The sequence below is a fragment of the Phaseolus vulgaris genome, chromosome 1, assembly GCF_000499845.2.
Source record: "Phaseolus vulgaris cultivar G19833 chromosome 1, P. vulgaris v2.0, whole genome shotgun sequence".
NCBI classification, from domain to species: Eukaryota; Viridiplantae; Streptophyta; class Magnoliopsida; order Fabales; family Fabaceae; genus Phaseolus; species Phaseolus vulgaris.
Window position 1 is genome coordinate 5,793,557 of NC_023759.2, and position 17,273 is coordinate 5,810,829.

A 17,273-nucleotide genomic window follows, 5' to 3' on the forward strand; every position below is an offset into this window, starting at 1 on the left:
TCTGAGAGGATGACCAAGATTTAGGGTCTGGCTGAAATTAGAAGTGAGTGCTTGCAGTCTGACACACTCTTTATTTTCTTGTTGTAAGTAGTATAACCTACTCTTTAGCAATTTCAATCGTCTTTCCCCGTGGCAAGATCCTAGAAAATGCAACGGGAATGAAAATATCTCGCTGCACAATTTAAATCTTGGGTAACCTTAAGAACAAACAAAAGATTATTAGATAGTTTGGGAACATGCAACACATTTTTTAAAGGAAAGGAAGGTGGAAGGTGGATGTTACCACAATCAGTAACGAGGGTATTCAAAACCATTAGCAACAATAATATGTTGGTTACTAGATAAAGCAGTGTAGGATGAAAAATAAGAGGAATGAGGTGTCATATGGTCAATAGTACTAGATTCTGTAATCTATATATTCTTAGTATTAAAAGCATTAAAGGATAAGAAGCTAGAACTCCTACCGCTCATGGATAAGGAACAAGAGCTAGATGTCTTGCTAAGGAAGTCCATGAGAGCTCAAGACCGACTGAGCTTTGTAGATCGGCAAAATCCAGTTCACAACACTCGCTGGATAATTATTCCGGTGGTGGCAGAAGGCGGTCAATGGCGGTGCGATCAACAGAAAAAAAAAAAAAGGTTGCAGCAATGAAGGCTGCCCAGAAAGAAGAAATGCCAAAGCAGAAAGAAAAAAAAAAGGTTGTAGCAATGAATGATGCATGGAAAAAATGCAGAAGCAGAGTCCCTTGGATCAGAAGCAGAGTCCCTTGGATCGGGAGCTCTGATACCAAGTTGAGAGCAAAATGTGTAATTTATTTTTAAATGTATTTGCAAATGTGATTACAACATGAACTTATAGACTATTTAACACTTAATTAAGGAAATAAATAATAGGTAATTAAAGTAATACAAATAAAAATTCCAAATGATACCAAATTTGTCTTAATAAATTGAAAACGGAATGTGCAATAATTATGGAATAATCTGTACTAATTGTGGAATAATCTACACTAATTATGGAATAATTATCTTCTGCTAATATTATGCAATAGAGGCAAAGCTCGTTTATTAAGACTATTAAGAAATGAGTTTAAGTCTAACTCATTCTCACAAAACCGGCTTGTAAGGTGATAATTGCCCCTAATTATATATTGTGAATTAGTCTTATCTTTAGTTAATGTGGGATCTCCAACACACTCCTCTCACTTTGAGGCATAAACATCTCAATACGTCAAACTAGATATTTGTGGATGGTTTCATACCGGTCCAATAGCGGGTGACACAATAGACCAAAAAACCTCGCTAGGATAGGCTATGATACCATATTAGGAAGTGAGTTTAAGTCTAACTCATTCTCATAAAACTGATTTGTAAGATGAGGATTGCCTCCACTTATATACTGTGAATTAGCCTTATCTCTAGTCGATGTGAGATTTTCAACAAAGACTACCAAGAAAAGAGTGATAAAGATGTTTTCCTAAATGACATGACTCACAATCCGATGTAGACAAATGTTTTTAAATTTAGAATGTCCTAATTGAGCAAGAATCATCATAGGAGATTGATGCACATATTGACTACGATCCATAACCTACAGTATGATACACATTGTTGTGAGACATGAAAAGTAATAAAGTAGTGAAGTAAATAGTAGATAAAACTGTGCGGTTTTGGGTTATTGGTGTTTTGATGTTTGATAGATAGATTTATTTCCTATTTTCATGGTTCCATCTGCTTAAATTACTCAAATTTGTCTATAATATTAGGTAAGGAATGAATTAGAATCTTGTAGAGAAGAATGCAAAATCCTACCGGAAAGATTGACTACTATAGATGAACATTCTCATATCAAGGAAAATTTCAGGTTTGTTTAGTGTTAATTAAATTATTTCTCTCTTATCCTTTCCTGTTACTACTTTCTTATTTTAAATGTTTGGTTTATCATTGAGCTTTATTACATCTGGTGAGATAAATAGCTTAGTTGGAGATTAACCTTTTTTAAAAAATATATATATCCACATCTACAAGCCAAGATCATAAAGTATACTATTGCATATTGTATTGTATAATTTAGGGAACGCCATTTCTTATTTTAAATGTTTAGTTTATCATTGCACTTTATTACATATGGTGAGATAAATAACTTAGTTAGAGATGAACCTTTTTGAAAAAATATATATCCGCATTTACAAGCCAAGATCATAAAGTATACTATTGCATATTGTATTGTATAATTTAGGGAACGTCATGTCATGAGCAACATCAGTCATGAATTTTTTAAATAGCATGTATGGAAATTATATAATTATAAACAAAAGGAAATGGGATAACAATCACATTATGTTTAGAATGAGAAGCAATGATAAAGGAATTGATTAAAAGTTTATTCTTAACTACTAGACATCTATCTATGGGATAAGTTGTACCACTTACAAAAATTTAGTTTCGCTTCTATTCCTTATATTTTTTAGTTGAACTAACCACCATAGATTTCTGAAGAGCCATAAACTACCCCTATTTTCCCTTATTTTATCATTGTAACATGACCGGATGAAATCAAATCATTCAAATTTACTTAAAACTGGAAATTATCCAATAAAATCAAAGCCATCTAGAAAGAGGACTTAGCATAATATCACACAAATATACTCTTCTATAATATACCAAATCATCCCATCACATTAATTTAGTATAAGACTCTGCAACTGTGAAGTTGTTCTAGTCCAAAACTTTTAAACAGGTACTACTTTATCTATTGCAAAATCATACAAGAGTTGATCCCATTTTTTTTGTTAAAGTTAAGCTCATCAATTTTATAAATAAGAAAATATTTCATCCATGGAGGGAGGTTTGCTATTTTTTTCCGATTTGAGCATATTTTCTGTATCTTTGACTGGATGCTTGATGGTAGAGTGGCACAGAAACATACAAAAGATATGCATCCTACAATTTATGTTTTGGATGTTCATTTACACTGGATTTTTATGAAGGCCTGAAACTGTTAATGCAGCTACAATTTATTCCCTTTGTCTTTTCGTATCTAAGTTTACCTGCGACACTTCTCAGCTTGTGTTAGTTTTTGCTTTTGGACCATTCTCATATTTGACTTGATTGGTTTCTATTTTTTACTTCCTGATTAGAAATGCTTGAGTACTGTATTCAGTCACCATGTCTGCTACTCCCTGTCTTTTTTTTCCTGAGATGGCTTGCCGGCTTTAACTGTCAAACAAATTAAATCACTATTCCTGTCATGTTATTTTATAGCTACAACGATAAGGTTTCAGAGTGGGATCAACTGGAAAATCACCTCGAAACAACCAATGCTGAAAGCAAACAATCTCTAGAAGTAAGGAATATTTATTGTTAACAATTTTGTGGTTTGAGTTCTGACCTACTGCAAGGCATAATATTAGCACGCATTTTAGATGTCAAAAGCCAATTCAGAAATGCAACCTTTGGAGAATGAGCTGAATGACTGTCCTGCGGAAGAAAAAGAAAATGAAATTCAGAAGGAACTGCATGTTCTTGATAAAGAAGATAATGTATCAAACTCGAACGTGTTTCAGGTTTCTCATTCATTGTTACTAGAAGATTTGTCCATGCGAATATCTATATTTATAATTAAAGGATTGGGATTACAGAATAAAGATCTATCTGAGACTCCACGTAGTATAAGTTTTACTGATCATGCCAGGTTACTTGACAGAATCTCAAGTCCAAACTTTCTGATGCGGCAAAAGAAAAAGACATAATGACGATTAAGATGGAAGATCAACAGACAGAATTGGAATTTCTGCGAAAGAATTTCCAGGATGAGGTAAAAGGAAAATGTTACATTTTTAAAGTTTCTAAGGGTGTGTTTGACTTACTATCATAAAAACTATTTTGAAGTTAGACCTCAATAAGTTTTAAAAATAAAGTAGAACACTGTTTGACAAGTTTTATTTCTTTAATAGCTAAAAAGAGATAATCTGAGAGAACTAAGAGGATGGGGAGAGAGAGGAGACAGATGGCAAAGAGTGATTAGGGACGAGAAAGCAAGGAGAGAGAAGTTTTTATTTTATTCTAGAATCTCCTTCACCAATCCTTTATAAACTGAAGGCCTAAAAATGTTGTTCAGTTTGAGTTTTTCAAAAGACGTGTTTAGATCAGTTTCTCTTTTTTTCAAAAGAAGCCTAAAAGGCCAGATACTTACTAATTTTATTAATTATATTATGGAATATTCTTTATGTTATCTTGATTTCAGTAATCACATTATGCATATTCTTTATATCAGTTATCAAAGGGAAAGCTCCAGGTTGAAGAACTAAGTCAGAAACTTTCCAGTATGGAAGTCAAAATGCATGCGGTAAGTACCTTATTGGGGTTATCAGTTCAAATATGGCTAGTATTAATCACATATACCAATTGCCTGTCAGAATTTCTTTCTTAGATGATTTCATTGATTCTGCTCGTCTATAAATAATACATATCCATTTACAGTAATTAAGACGCAACAATTCTATTTCTGAATTTATGAATCAAAAACAGGAAAGCTAATATTCTATATTGAATAAGTACATATTTATTCATAATATATACAACATATATCAGGAAACAAAATAATATTAGAATCCCTTGTTGACATCTTCAAAATGATGTTGCTGATCAAGAAACTAATGTTGAGGTACAGCCTTGGTAAAGATGACTGCATGCTAAAGTTGAGATGTGACATGAAGAAGAGAGATAACATGAGCCTCCACCTCTGTTTTTGTGCACTCATGCAAAACCAGATTAGCATCAAATTGGATGAACTAGTGTTGCCATCATAAAGAGGTGTGGCAGCATTTTAGGGAAACCTAGCTCAACCAAGAGTCCGCAGAGCCATATGGTACGACTTTGATACACTATTGCTTTTCACTCTTCAAAGAGATGAGGGTAGGACCAAGAAACATGCATCAACCAGTGATAGATCGTGGGTATCAAGGCAGCCAGTCCAATCTGCATCACTTTAGTCAACCAAACTAATAAGCTTCCCAATAGAAAAGTCTCAAATTTAGAAAGAATGATATTTCTTCTGTCTTTCAATAATGAGGTCATTGGACCTATAAATACACGAGCGTGTTGCTTATTTTAGGATATATAGAGAGCTAATTCTAAAGAAAAAAATCCCTGTAATTATGGGATTGTTTTTAAATACATAATCCCAGTATTAATAACAAGATGCACTTGTAATAAAGAATAAAATTTTATCAAGGATAAAATAAAAACTTCCTAAAATACATAATGAGTGGCATAGTTTTGTCACTCTCCGTCAAGTAAATAGCTTCTACATTCTTTTCTTTTCTCCTTCAAGTCACTAGGTTTCCACACAGGAAGGTATAGTCTCCAATAGTTGATCTCTTATCCACAACTGACCTCGCATAGTCTGCATATGTACATGCTTCAAGACTTGCACTCTTCTTTCGTTTAAATAGAATCCCTCTTTTTGGAGTTCCTTTTAAATATTGAACAATTCTAAAAGCAAATGAGCCTCCTTTGGTTGGTGCATAAATTGACTTACTAGACTCACAGTAAAAGCAATGTCTGACCTACTGTGAGATAAGTAAATAAGTTTGTTAACAAGTCTTTGATACATTTCCTTGTCCACTACAATATCGTCCTTTGCACTTTCCAACTTTATGTTTGGACCAATTGGAGTACTAGCTGGTTCGCAGGCTATCTTCCCTGTTTCTTTAAGCAAGTCAGAAATATACTTTTCTTGAGGTATGACAATTCTTCTTTGCAATGAACCACTTCAATTCCCAAAAAATATTTTAAGTCTTCCTAATGTCTTAATCTCAAATTCCGTGGCAAGGCATTGACTTAACATTTACTGCTCCCTTTTGTCATCTTTAGTTACTAAAATATCATCAACATACACCATCAATATTGTTATTCTCCCTGAAACCGAATATTTGATTAATAGAGTGTGATCCCTTGACTTTGTTTGTGACCCAAACTTGTCATAACCTTAGTGAATCTACCAAATCATGCTCTTGGGGATTGTTTTGGCCCATATATGAGACTTCTCAACATCTCGCCTCCCTTCATATCTGTCTGCCAAACCAAGAAAGTCGACAATTATCGAGATGAGTTATAGGCTCTAACAGCATGTGAGAATTTCTCTCTTTGATGATTTCATTGATTCTCCTCATGCCTATAAATAATACATACCCATTATAGTAATTAAGAATTAAGACACAATAATTATATTTAACTTATTTAATCAAAATCAGAAAAGTAAATATTCTACAATGAATAAGTAGATATGTATTCCTAATATATACGACAATATCTGGAAACAAATACTTAATCCCTTATTGATATTACCAAGCGAATAATAACTCTAAGAATAATTTAGCTGCAGTAGTTATTTAGATTGTTTGTGTTTGGATGAACAAGTATTGTCGAACCCCTAAATAGGCATAGTTGACACCAGTAAAAGCATTTTTTTATGACAGGATGGTGTAACAAACAACAAAGAAATGGCTAAGCTCAGAATGAGACTCCGTGGAACACAAGCAAAACTAGATGCTTTCCGTTGTAGATTCAGGGAAGCAATCGATGAATCAATTCAAACAAATAAGAAGTATAAACAGCAGTTGGCTTCAAAAGGAGTAGAAGTGCTTAACCTAATGAAAGAGTTAGCAGCAGTCAAAGGGCATTAGGAAATTTGCATGGTATGTTAAAGGATGTAATCTCGCGTCCTGGCTCACCTTATTCTTTGTTTATTAAAATTACAGATGACCCATCATTCCAAAAAGGGTCCCACTAATTTGTAATCTCACGCCAGTAGTGAAATTAAAAGTAATTTAAATGTAAATTTTTAAGATTTCTGAAGCTAAGTTTATTTTCTTGAATGTATCTCTTTTATGATATAGGATCTTTATTATATTTATTAAAGATAAGTGAATAGTATCTAAAAATTAGTGACAATTGAGCCTTTGGAGATTATGTAAATAATATTGGTCTTGAGGCCTCAGATGTCTTCATAGTGTTAATAAATATTTTGAATCATATAATTATGAAAATCAAAATTGCTTGTTGAATCATTAATTCTAGAAGAGTTTAATCAAATCTCTTGTTTTGAAAAAGTGGATTAAAAAATGTTTATATTATGAAAGAGTTCATCCGGAAATACAGTTGTGATGGAAATTTTGTTGCCTATATAGGAAATTTTGATGGGGTTTCATGATGCTTAATCGATCCTTTGATAGTATTTCATTAAGGTAAGGGGTGTGATAAAAATAATTAGTACTTTTTAACTGAAATATTTCATCGTAATCGAAGGATTTTAATTAATTTTAATAATAAATTATAATTATAATTCTATATCTTTATCAATTAAATTTGTTATGTATGTACTTTAAGAATCAATTTTGTTTTCATTTATTAAAATTTATCATATTTTTAAGCTTTTGCAGATATTTTTTTATAATCAAGAGTATTAAAATTTTATTTTTAGTTGAAATAATTTTTTTACAATTTATAAATATTAAAATTCTATTTTAATTGAAACAAAATATTAACAATTTTTTATGTTTTAACAATTTCATACAATTCTTATTTTTTTAAGTTCTTAGTAAAATATATTGAAAACAATGTTTTATTAATAAAAACTAAAATGTACTAGTAAAGAACTCAAATTTATTTTTTTATTATTTTTAAATATAAGAGCAAAATTATAATTTTATTTTTTATTAATTAAAAAAATTGTAATTATAATAACATTATTATATCATTCACAAACTTTTATAAATTTTTCACGTTTATTTATTTTAATTCAAACAACTATTTTTTTCAATTTTATATCAAATCATTCATCAAACCATCCCAAATAGAATCTCTTCCTAGAATTATCCATAGCTAGCATTCATTGTCCTTAACTACACATTAAATAGTCTGATTGGATTACGTATTTTGTATTTAATGCCGATACCAATACAAATACAAAACAAATACAATGTATCTGAAGAAGTATTTGAAGATGGTCTTTCAGCTTTCAATTACGTGTATAGTCAATACACGTGGCATTGGGTAATTGGTGGCATGCAGAGGGGCAACGCAAAGGAATCGGTGCAAAATAATAGGTATGAGGACTTCTTTTTGTTAATAAGAAATGCTCAAACATACTTTTTCTGACTTTTCTGATTGTACCTCTTTTTTCTGTTTCTCTTCCTTTTTGTTTTGCTTCTCCAAATTCTTTATGTCCATGTCCCTCACTTTCCCAACCATAGAGCCCTCCTTTTATGCTTCTGCCCTCAGTTTACAAGACAATCCCCTTATCACTGTGAGACCAGAGGGTGAGACTTACATAGTATAATTTTCTATTTTTTATTAATAAATCATATTTAGTGTAAATAAAATTTTTATTTCAAATTACAAATATGATTTATTATACATTTATTATTATTTTTTCAAATTAAATAAAAACGTATTTTTATTATAAAAATACATTTTTTCTATTTTTTTCATTTTACTTTTTCTAATATGTTTTAGTATCTTTTTAAATTTTATAACTTTTTGGTTTTTTTTTTAAATCAATTTACTTTATTTTGTTCAATATTTGTAATTATTTAAGCGGAATTGGTTGTTGACATTTATGAAAAAAGAAAAGACTAAACTTTTCAATAAATAAATAACAGGCATAAATTATATCCAAAATTTTATTAACAGTGTTATAAAATCAAATTAAATTTATGATAAGCCAAACTAATTTATGAAAAAACCTCTCACTTTTTCCGAAACATACGCCAAAGTTAAACTCTAGTTGAATCTAGTGCTCAAAAGCACTGTTTGCTTTTGGGGTGATGGAGATTGAAGGTGGAGGTGAATGATTATCACCCTTATTTGCTTTTATGAGAGGGGGAGGTTGAGGGTGAGAGTGAATGAAAAATTGAGAGTATTTAAGATCCTCTCATAATTCAAGAGAAAGGAAAGTGGAATGAGATGAAAAGACCATGGTACCCTTCATACAATAATATTAATAATAGAAATTATTATTAATAATAATTATATATATATATATATAACATAACATAATTTAAAAAATCATAAATAATATTAAAATTATCTAAATAAATTAACTTAAGTAACAAAATTAATAAAATGAAAAATAATAAAATTATACTTACATTTAAAATTATATTTAATTATTTATTTGAATTTTATTTATTTTTTCTTTATTTATAAATGAAACTTTAAATTATTTTAATTAGCTAAAATATGCACAAAATTAATAATTATTTATTCTTTTTTTATATATAAGAGTAAACTTAATCATACAATTTACGCTATTTAAAATACTCTTATAATCATCACATTACTCACGTATCTCAATAAACTTTCTTTACATATCAACTCTAACTTACCATAAACCAAACACACTTTTTTCACACTTTCTTCTCACACTCTCACTCTCTCAACTTTCCACTTCCCAATCCAAACAAAGCCTAAGTGTATCATCCAATACCACAACTCGTCCATTACCAGTCTAGCTGGATCCATTAAACACGATTACTTAACTTGGGATAATTGCTGATTAAGAACAAGTTTAACTGGAAAAGCATTATAGCCATGTGCTGTTCAGAGTAAACTTTTGTTTAAGGTAAAATTTTGATTATATGATATCAGTAGTCTAAAAATAATATGCTCCATTTAACAAAGACAATAGATAACAAAATACCTGAAATGCCCAAATATATAAATGGAAATACTAATCAATTACTGACTACGAAACAAGTTCATAGGTAACACGTCCCAGCCATTTTGGATACACCGAAACAATACAAGTATATTCTAATACTAGTTAGCAAGGCATTCCAATTTAATTAAAGAAAATATCAAAACAATGGTTCATAAAGAAAAAATAAGAGATGTTTGCCAATTCCAGCAAGCAAACAAAGCAAGAGCAAAATTAAACCCTCGGGTGTCTAACTTAACCTAGAATTTTTACCTTAGCTTGAATCTGGAGAACCATCTCCGTAAGATACAAGGCCTTTCTTTCCATCTAAGCTTTGGGACCTTGACCTGCTCTTCTTTCCTGGAGATTGTGACTCCACTGAATTCCTGGATCCTGATGGACTCCTGCTCCGGGACAAAGACCTGCTACTACGGGACAAAGATCTGCTCCTCTCAACACGAGGTCGATATGTGCCCACAGGTGAACGCCGAACAGGGCTTCGACTGTATCGTCGACCTCTATAACGTGGGCTCCGTGATACAGATGGTGTCCTGCTCCTCCTACTCCGGAACCTACATACACATTTTCAATAAATGACCCAGAAAAACATTTCGCATCAGAAAATAAATTCATACAAATAAAACAAATCAGATGAGAAATAATTCATTCCGAAAAAAAAATGGAGAAATGTAGATGCTTTAGGAGGATGGAATAAATAAATAAATAAAAGAAAAACCTTGATGGGGTTCTTCTGCGTGGTGGTGGGCTCCTGTTACGCCTAGGGGAGTACCTTCTGTAACCTGAATATCTGAGAGCAGAAAGTGTAAGAAATTAATTTAACTCTCAACATACCACCTTTTAGTACGATGACTAATTAGAGTATAAACAATTTTATCAATTTACCTGTCACGGTCATTTCTTCCATTATAACGGTATGATCTCACAGGAGATCGAGAGGGAGTCCTATACCTTCTAGCATAAGAGTATCGTTCACTGAAACCTCTTCCCCTTCTGATTAGTTTCGGGGAAACATCAGGTGACCGACTTCTAGACAAGCTCCTACCACGAGGACTCCTAGAATAACTGCGGTGATTGACTCTGCTTGGCCCTCTAACTGGACTCCGGCTATGGCTTCTTAAAGGGACTCTGCCAGAGCTTCTGCTCAAGCTTCTGGCAGACGATCGAACAGGACTCCTGCTTAAACTCCTTCTTGACACTCTTACTGGGCTTCTACTGATCAATCTTCGTGATGATGCTCTGGGTGAACTCCTTCGCCGGTCCGATGAAAGCAATCTAACAGGGCTAGCACTCACACTTCTGTGACCACGAGATCGCAAGGGGCTTCTACTTATACTTCTACGATTGTCAGTTTTCACAGGGCTTCTACTGATTGATCTTTGTGAAGGTGCTCTGGGTGAACTCCTACGACCGCTTCGAGAAAGGGATCTTACAGGGCTTGCACTGCTAGTTCTATTACCACGAGATCTCAAGGTGCCTTTATTGACACTTTTATAGTTGCGAGTTCCGACAGGGCTTCTGCTGATTGATCTTCTAGATTTTGCTCTAGGTGATTTCCTATGGCTTGGAGAAAGGGATCTTACAGGGCTTACACTGTCCCTTCTACGACCGTGAGATCTTACAGAGCTTCTACTGACACTTCTATGATGGTGATTTCTCACTGGGCTTCTGCTGATTGATCTTCGTGATGGTGAACTCCTCCTTTGGCTACGAGAAGGGGATCTTCCTGGGCTTGCACTGACACTTCTTTGACCAGGAGATATCGTAGGGCTTCTGCTGATCGATCTTCGTAATGATGTTCTTGGTGAAGTCTTTTGGTAGCTCCGAGAAAGGGGTCTTACAGGGCTTGTGCTGACACTTCGATGTCCATGAGATCTCACAGAGCTTCTGCTGATACTTCTACCCTTCCTACCTCTCATTGGGTTTCTGCTGATGCTTCTTCTGTTTGGACTCCTCCTTGTGCTTCTAACAGGACTCTGGCTCAAACTCCTCTGTAATGGAGAATGAGGACTTCTACTGCCACTTGGACTTCTGTTCAGCCTCCTTTTTGGACTAATGCTTAGGCTTTTGCTCTTGCGCCTGGGACTAATACTCGTGCTTTGACTCCTGTTCATCAACTTCTAATAAAATACCAAATCTTGAAGAAATGGTAAGCATAAGAAATAACTGAGGTGTGTGACAAGAATGGAAAGTAGACCTAGATTTGTCTGGTTGATCATCCATCACATCAGGCTGCCTCCCTTCACTTCTTTCAGATCTATAGTTGGCTCCAGTGCCATTGCTACGCCGCTCTCCATTTTCCTTTGGTAATTCTTCCTCTTCTTGAATATCCAGTTTCTCCCTCTTATTAGGGTGCATCGGTGGTAGTTCTTTCCCGACAACTGAGGAAGACTGACCTTCAGCTGCAACCAAATAAAAAGAATTAAGATATGATATCACACACTGGCCAAAAAATGAAAACTGAGATTAAAGAATTAGAATCCCTTCATGTAGGTACTCGACCCCAGTTTGTCTTTATCTTCAGGTAGTAACTATATACAACACACAACCAAAAAGTAGGCCAGTAGAACCACAACAATTCACTATTATACAAAATTCTAAAAAATGAATAACTAAAGAACTACCATGTCTTTGAGAATGGTCTTCATGATTCTGATCATTCACTTCAGCACCAGAACTTTCACTATCAGAGAAGTTGTTGCTCTTACTCTCACTATCTGAATCAGTATGACTGGGCAATTCCCTATCACCAAACACAATCTCAGTGGCAGCAAAAGTTTTGAAATCGTGTAGGAGTAGCACTTATCATATAAAAAAAGCATTTATAACTCCTTCAGTGCATATATATGTTTATGTCAAGAGCAACAAAGGAAGCTTCATGTAGTAAGACAATGGCTATGATATTCAAAAACTAAAAAACACACATTATGCTTATAGAATAGAATAAATAAAACAAAACCACATGAAACCACAAGATCTATAAGTTCTTCACAAGTAATTATCTATAAGTGGAATGTGGAATCTATGAAATCATAACCAAATATTTAATCAGAATCAATACCTTCTTGATCTACGCTTTGATCTTTTATCTTGTTTCCTTCGTCTCTTTTCTCTGTGTTTATCTCTTCTTTTTCCACGCCTATGTTTATCTTTCCTAGACCTCTTTCTCTTTCTCCGTCTATCATCGCTAGAGGAACTTGTGTAAGATGATGAAGATATATCAGAGTCAGAATCACTGTCACTTTCTGAAGATTTTGTGTCTGAATCTGAGGAACTATCAGATTCTGAAGAGTAGTACTTTCTCCTTTTCCTTTTGTCACCTGAAGATTTTCGGTGCTTTCCCTTAGGAAGTTCATGACTATTGGTTTCAGAAGATCCATCTCTTCCCTTTTTTGATTTATTTATCTTCTTTTCATCTACAAAGGTATAGACTCAAATATAAAGATCAAATATAATTGAAAATTACTTAACCAACTGGGATATAGCACATTCACATCAAATGAACAATACATTATACTTAAACATTACAACAGTGGAACACGAAATTTAATTTTCATATTAAGGGTAGAACTTAGATTTCTCCATAACGGGCAGTGAATTCTCACCCTCATTATGTTCACCACAATTAATTATTTTAACAGTTACGCTTGGAAGTCCTTCTTTATCACCCACATCTTCAATTTTCTTCAATATGTCATGTCCTAGTACAAGCTTGCCAAAGACTACATGTTTCCTGCAAATTTAACTCAGAAGTAAACAAAATAAGCAAGTTGATTATTTAGCTCCACTCAGAAGTAATGACTAAACATAAGGCAATTAACCCTTTCCTACACAATAATAAGAATGAGATAGAGAGACCCATTCAGAAAAACAGTACTAAAAACATGGCCTTTAATTGAGAAAACCCTGCAACAAAAGGTCCAATGCTCCAATGTCTCAAGGGCATTCTAAATTAAGCCAAATCACATTTCAATGTGTTTCGAGAAACACTAAAGCAAAAATAAAATCATGACAACACAACAACAAAGCCTTGTCCCACTAGGTGAATTTTGACAATACATTACGGTTTATTTAATAAAATCAATTAGTTGTCTAAAATTAGCTACCACTTAAACTGATTTTACCTTTCACAAAGGCATGTGTTCATTAGGAATAACTTTTAGTTTAGAAAAATAAACCAAAAACAACTTATATGGGATTCAAGAGCTATTTTAATTCATTTAATCTAAAGAGTGTACTAAAATACTTCACAATCGCCTATTGCAGTAGATAAGTTCAAATAAGCTGTAAATAAAATTATCCAAATATCTAAATGGGACCTAAGTGCTAAATGCCATTATAGAAAAGAACCCAATAAGCAAACCTATCAAGATGGGGATCAGCTTTAAAAGTGATCATAAAATGAGAACCAAGAGTGTCACGATCAGCAACTGGCATTGAAAGAAGGCCTGGAGCATCATGCTTTAGCCTAGGTGATTCATCTAAAATAAATCACAAGTAGAATCTGTAAGAACTCTATAAACTGAGATGTAAACAAAATAGTTCCAAATCCACCATGCTGTAAATTATGAGCTCAGGACCACAACTTAGCATTCTCACCTGGGAACTTGGAACCATATATGCTTTCTCCGCCAGTCCCTGCAAAACACAGACAAAATGTGATGTGAGTATAGCATAATGTAGTACAGTGCTGCGTTTGGGATGGCATACAAAGAATAAGAGATGACTGTCAATGAGGTTTAATAGATTTAAATACAAGCCTACTATTCAGCCACATAATACACGAGATTGCTACATGTGATTATTACAAACTCCTTTTGCTTTGTATTGGTTCAAGATCATTTGTTAAAACAAAAAAAAATAACAACCAAAGCATAGCACATTGTAACAGATACAACTAATTAAAGGAAGAAAACAAATGAAGAAGTTATGCAACAGATAAAAGCAAGCAATAGTATGGCTATAATTTCAAAATTACCACATTCCACATCATGGTAAAATAAAATAAAAAATAACTGAAATAAGATAATTACATCCCTTTCATACTCGCCACTGACTAACAAGCCAATCTACATACATTCACAGGTGCTTTGTTAATTTCCTAATTGACTTAGTAAAGGAATTTACCATGGTCACAGCAAACATGAAAATGGAACATGGCTTGCAACTCGGACAACTGAATGATCAAATGATAAAACACAAAGAAAAGTGACCATGTATACTATATTAAATGCAATCTTCAAGAACTGGAGAAATAATTCATAATAGGAGGCAATGTAACTACCTAATACGTACCATTTCGATTGACAAAATCACCACCCTGCAAAAAGAAAACCAACCATTAACACACGATTACAAGATAGCTATACATACAAATTCTGTTGGTCATCACAAGGCTTATTAGAATTATGAGGGTGAATAACATATAACTTAGTAAGTACAACCTTAAAACTATATCACAAGAAAGGAAGTCGTGACCATCAGCCCTGTATCCTACAGAATAAACAACGGTAATTGGCTAAAAGATGGACCACTACTAAGCCATTTTTAACCACAAAAATGCGAAGACAAAATAAACTACCAATGTACAGTCTAAATGCAAGAAAAACTATAAACACACACCCGGGCAATGGAGCCTTTCACAATTCGATGGAAGAAAGAACCCTTGTAGTGCAGTGATTTTCCAGTATTTGGACCAACTCCCCTTTCTCCTGAACATATAATGCCATATTTCAGAAGAAAAAAAATAGTAGAGGGTAATCAGTCAATCATTGATTAGGAATTCCAATTTCCCATGCACAATTCATGGTAGCAAAATGCAATTGGATATCCAAGACTAGCTCGGATGCCAGAAGATAAATGATAATGATTTTATGTGCAATTTAATGTAAGGGTACGATAAACAAATTGTCAACATTCAACAATTTTTTTCTGCAAGGTGAATTTATTACCTGTACATAATGCACGGAAATTTTCAGCAGTCTTCGGAGCAACATCATAGAAAAGCTGAGATGGAAGAACAACCAGGAATTAGAGCAAATACTGCATAAATAATGACAAGTCATAAAGACAAAAAAGTACCTCAAAAACCATCCTTTCAACAGGATCCCCATCTATGGACACATCCATAAACACCAGAGAATTCTTCTTTTTCGCCATCACCCCGCCACTTAAACTTAATCCGTCTTAACAAACTGATCTGAAGTGACAAAACAAAACACAAACACCAATTAGCCACTGATATTAAGCAATAACCCATCACTAAGCAAACAAACACCACTCCTAGTAACACATCAAACTACCCTGCTGCACTTCCAAGCTTTCACAGTACAGTTTCCCAAATTCTACCCAATTCACTTTTAACAGTTACAAATTACAGTCGTGGACACGGTTATGTCGCAACATATAAGGATTGTCGAAAATTGCTAACAAATGAAGCAAATGTGGTCCCAATTGCGGTGACCATGCGGTGCAGGTAACAAATCGCAGTGGCAACTGTATTCTAAAACCCAAAGAACACTAAAATAGCTCAACTAAACAAAAAAGGAGAGAAAGCGAGCAACATAGAGATCACATAAAACTCTTAGCAAAGAATTTCGCACTTGGTAGCATCAAAACAATAACCGTGCACAGAGAATTGAAGAAACGCAGATCGAGGAGAGCGCAAAGCAAGCATTAACTGTAAAATGAATGAGATTGGAATAAACGGCGTGAAACCTAAAACCCTAGCTAGAGTTCCGAACGTACGGAATTAATCAGACAGAGAGAATAGTGTTGTTGGAAGTAATCTGACAGAGATGTAAGGAAAGCGGAAGTACAGGGTGGAACTCACCTCATCTGATACAGAAATGGAAAATGAAAATCTAGGTCTGCATAAACAATGCTTAAAAAAGGTTTTCGTAGAAGAACCTATGCGTCCCTGCTTGCAACAACACACTACAATGCTGTTGCTTTTCTTATTATCGTTAAACTTGGTTTGCTGGTGTTGTTCTTATTATTATTATTAGATATCGTCTTTTATTTTTTATTTAATTAGTATACTCAATTATTTTAAGCAGTTAAATTAAAATGATTTGAATGTAGATAATCAAAGATAGTGTTAAATAATCTAAACACTGAAAAAATGATGGTATAATTTTGGTGATATGACCTTAAGTTGTTTTTAAATATATCTAATTAAAATAGTATCAAAAACTTATCTATAATCAAAATAATTAGAAGTAAAAATAGAGTAGGATTAAGTTTGTTGAGAAAAAATAAAGTATATGATCAAAGTTAGAAAAAAAAATATTTCAACTCTCAATTTCTTTTAATAATGAATTATTTATTAGTTATAAATGTATTATTCATTCAATTATCTAAACATAATTGAATTAATAAAAAATGTCAACCAAACATAATCAAGTCTAATTAATTAAACTAGTAAAACATGGATCCACTAATTTATTTAGTACTTTATAAATTAGTACTTTACTGATCTTGATCTTCATGTGTCTACTCATAAGGTGTTTAATCTTTTACCTTTATTATGTGTCCAAGAAATTCTTTATAA

General features: G+C 33.2%; 2 protein-coding genes across 22 annotated transcripts in view; one reads left to right on the forward strand and one right to left on the reverse strand.

Moving 5' to 3' along the window:
• Window positions 1-6,881, forward strand: part of LOC137813333 (kinesin-like protein KIN-7O) — a 29,532-nt gene extending 22,651 nt beyond the window's left edge. For 7 of the 12 annotated variants that reach the window (XR_011081416.1, XR_011081418.1, XM_068615492.1 and 4 more), the window contains 6 exons: window positions 1,767-1,864; window positions 3,265-3,346; window positions 3,426-3,566; window positions 3,707-3,817; window positions 4,277-4,348; window positions 6,483-6,881. Coding sequence is in view for 8 of the 12 variants with exons in the window: in XM_068615492.1 (XP_068471593.1) it covers window positions 1,767-1,864; window positions 3,265-3,346; window positions 3,426-3,566; window positions 3,707-3,817; window positions 4,277-4,348; window positions 6,483-6,689 (711 nt within the window). In the remaining 4 variants the exon portion in view is untranslated. Of the gene's footprint in view, window positions 1-1,766; window positions 1,865-3,264; window positions 3,347-3,425; window positions 3,567-3,694; window positions 3,818-4,276; window positions 4,349-4,672; window positions 4,871-6,482 lie in introns of those variants that run through there. The other 5 variants (XR_011081417.1, XM_068615497.1, XR_011081415.1 and 2 more) reach the window with 4 other exon arrangements.
• Window positions 6,882-9,724: 2,843 nt separating this feature from the next.
• LOC137813335 (peptidyl-prolyl cis-trans isomerase CYP95-like) lies at window positions 9,725-16,708 on the reverse strand. Of its 10 annotated transcripts, none has more exons than XM_068615503.1 (16): window positions 16,554-16,694; window positions 15,803-15,920; window positions 15,673-15,727; window positions 15,344-15,432; window positions 15,166-15,214; window positions 15,017-15,041; window positions 14,849-14,897; window positions 14,321-14,359; window positions 14,085-14,202; window positions 13,327-13,454; window positions 12,783-13,137; window positions 12,346-12,464; window positions 11,919-12,123; window positions 10,607-11,827; window positions 10,440-10,511; window positions 9,725-10,275 (listed from the first exon to the last, which is right to left on the reverse strand). In XM_068615503.1, the coding sequence occupies exons 3-16, from the start codon at window positions 15,678-15,680 to the stop codon at window positions 9,978-9,980; spliced, it is 2,775 nt and encodes a 924-aa protein (XP_068471604.1). In that variant the 5' UTR covers window positions 15,681-15,727; window positions 15,803-15,920; window positions 16,554-16,694; the 3' UTR covers window positions 9,725-9,977. The 10 variants fall into 10 exon arrangements, with proteins under 10 accessions (XP_068471604.1, XP_068471607.1, XP_068471605.1 ...); XM_068615506.1 differs by having other exon boundaries at window positions 15,006-15,041; window positions 16,554-16,688; XM_068615504.1 differs by having other exon boundaries at window positions 16,469-16,603.
• Window positions 16,709-17,273: the final 565 nt, after the last annotated feature.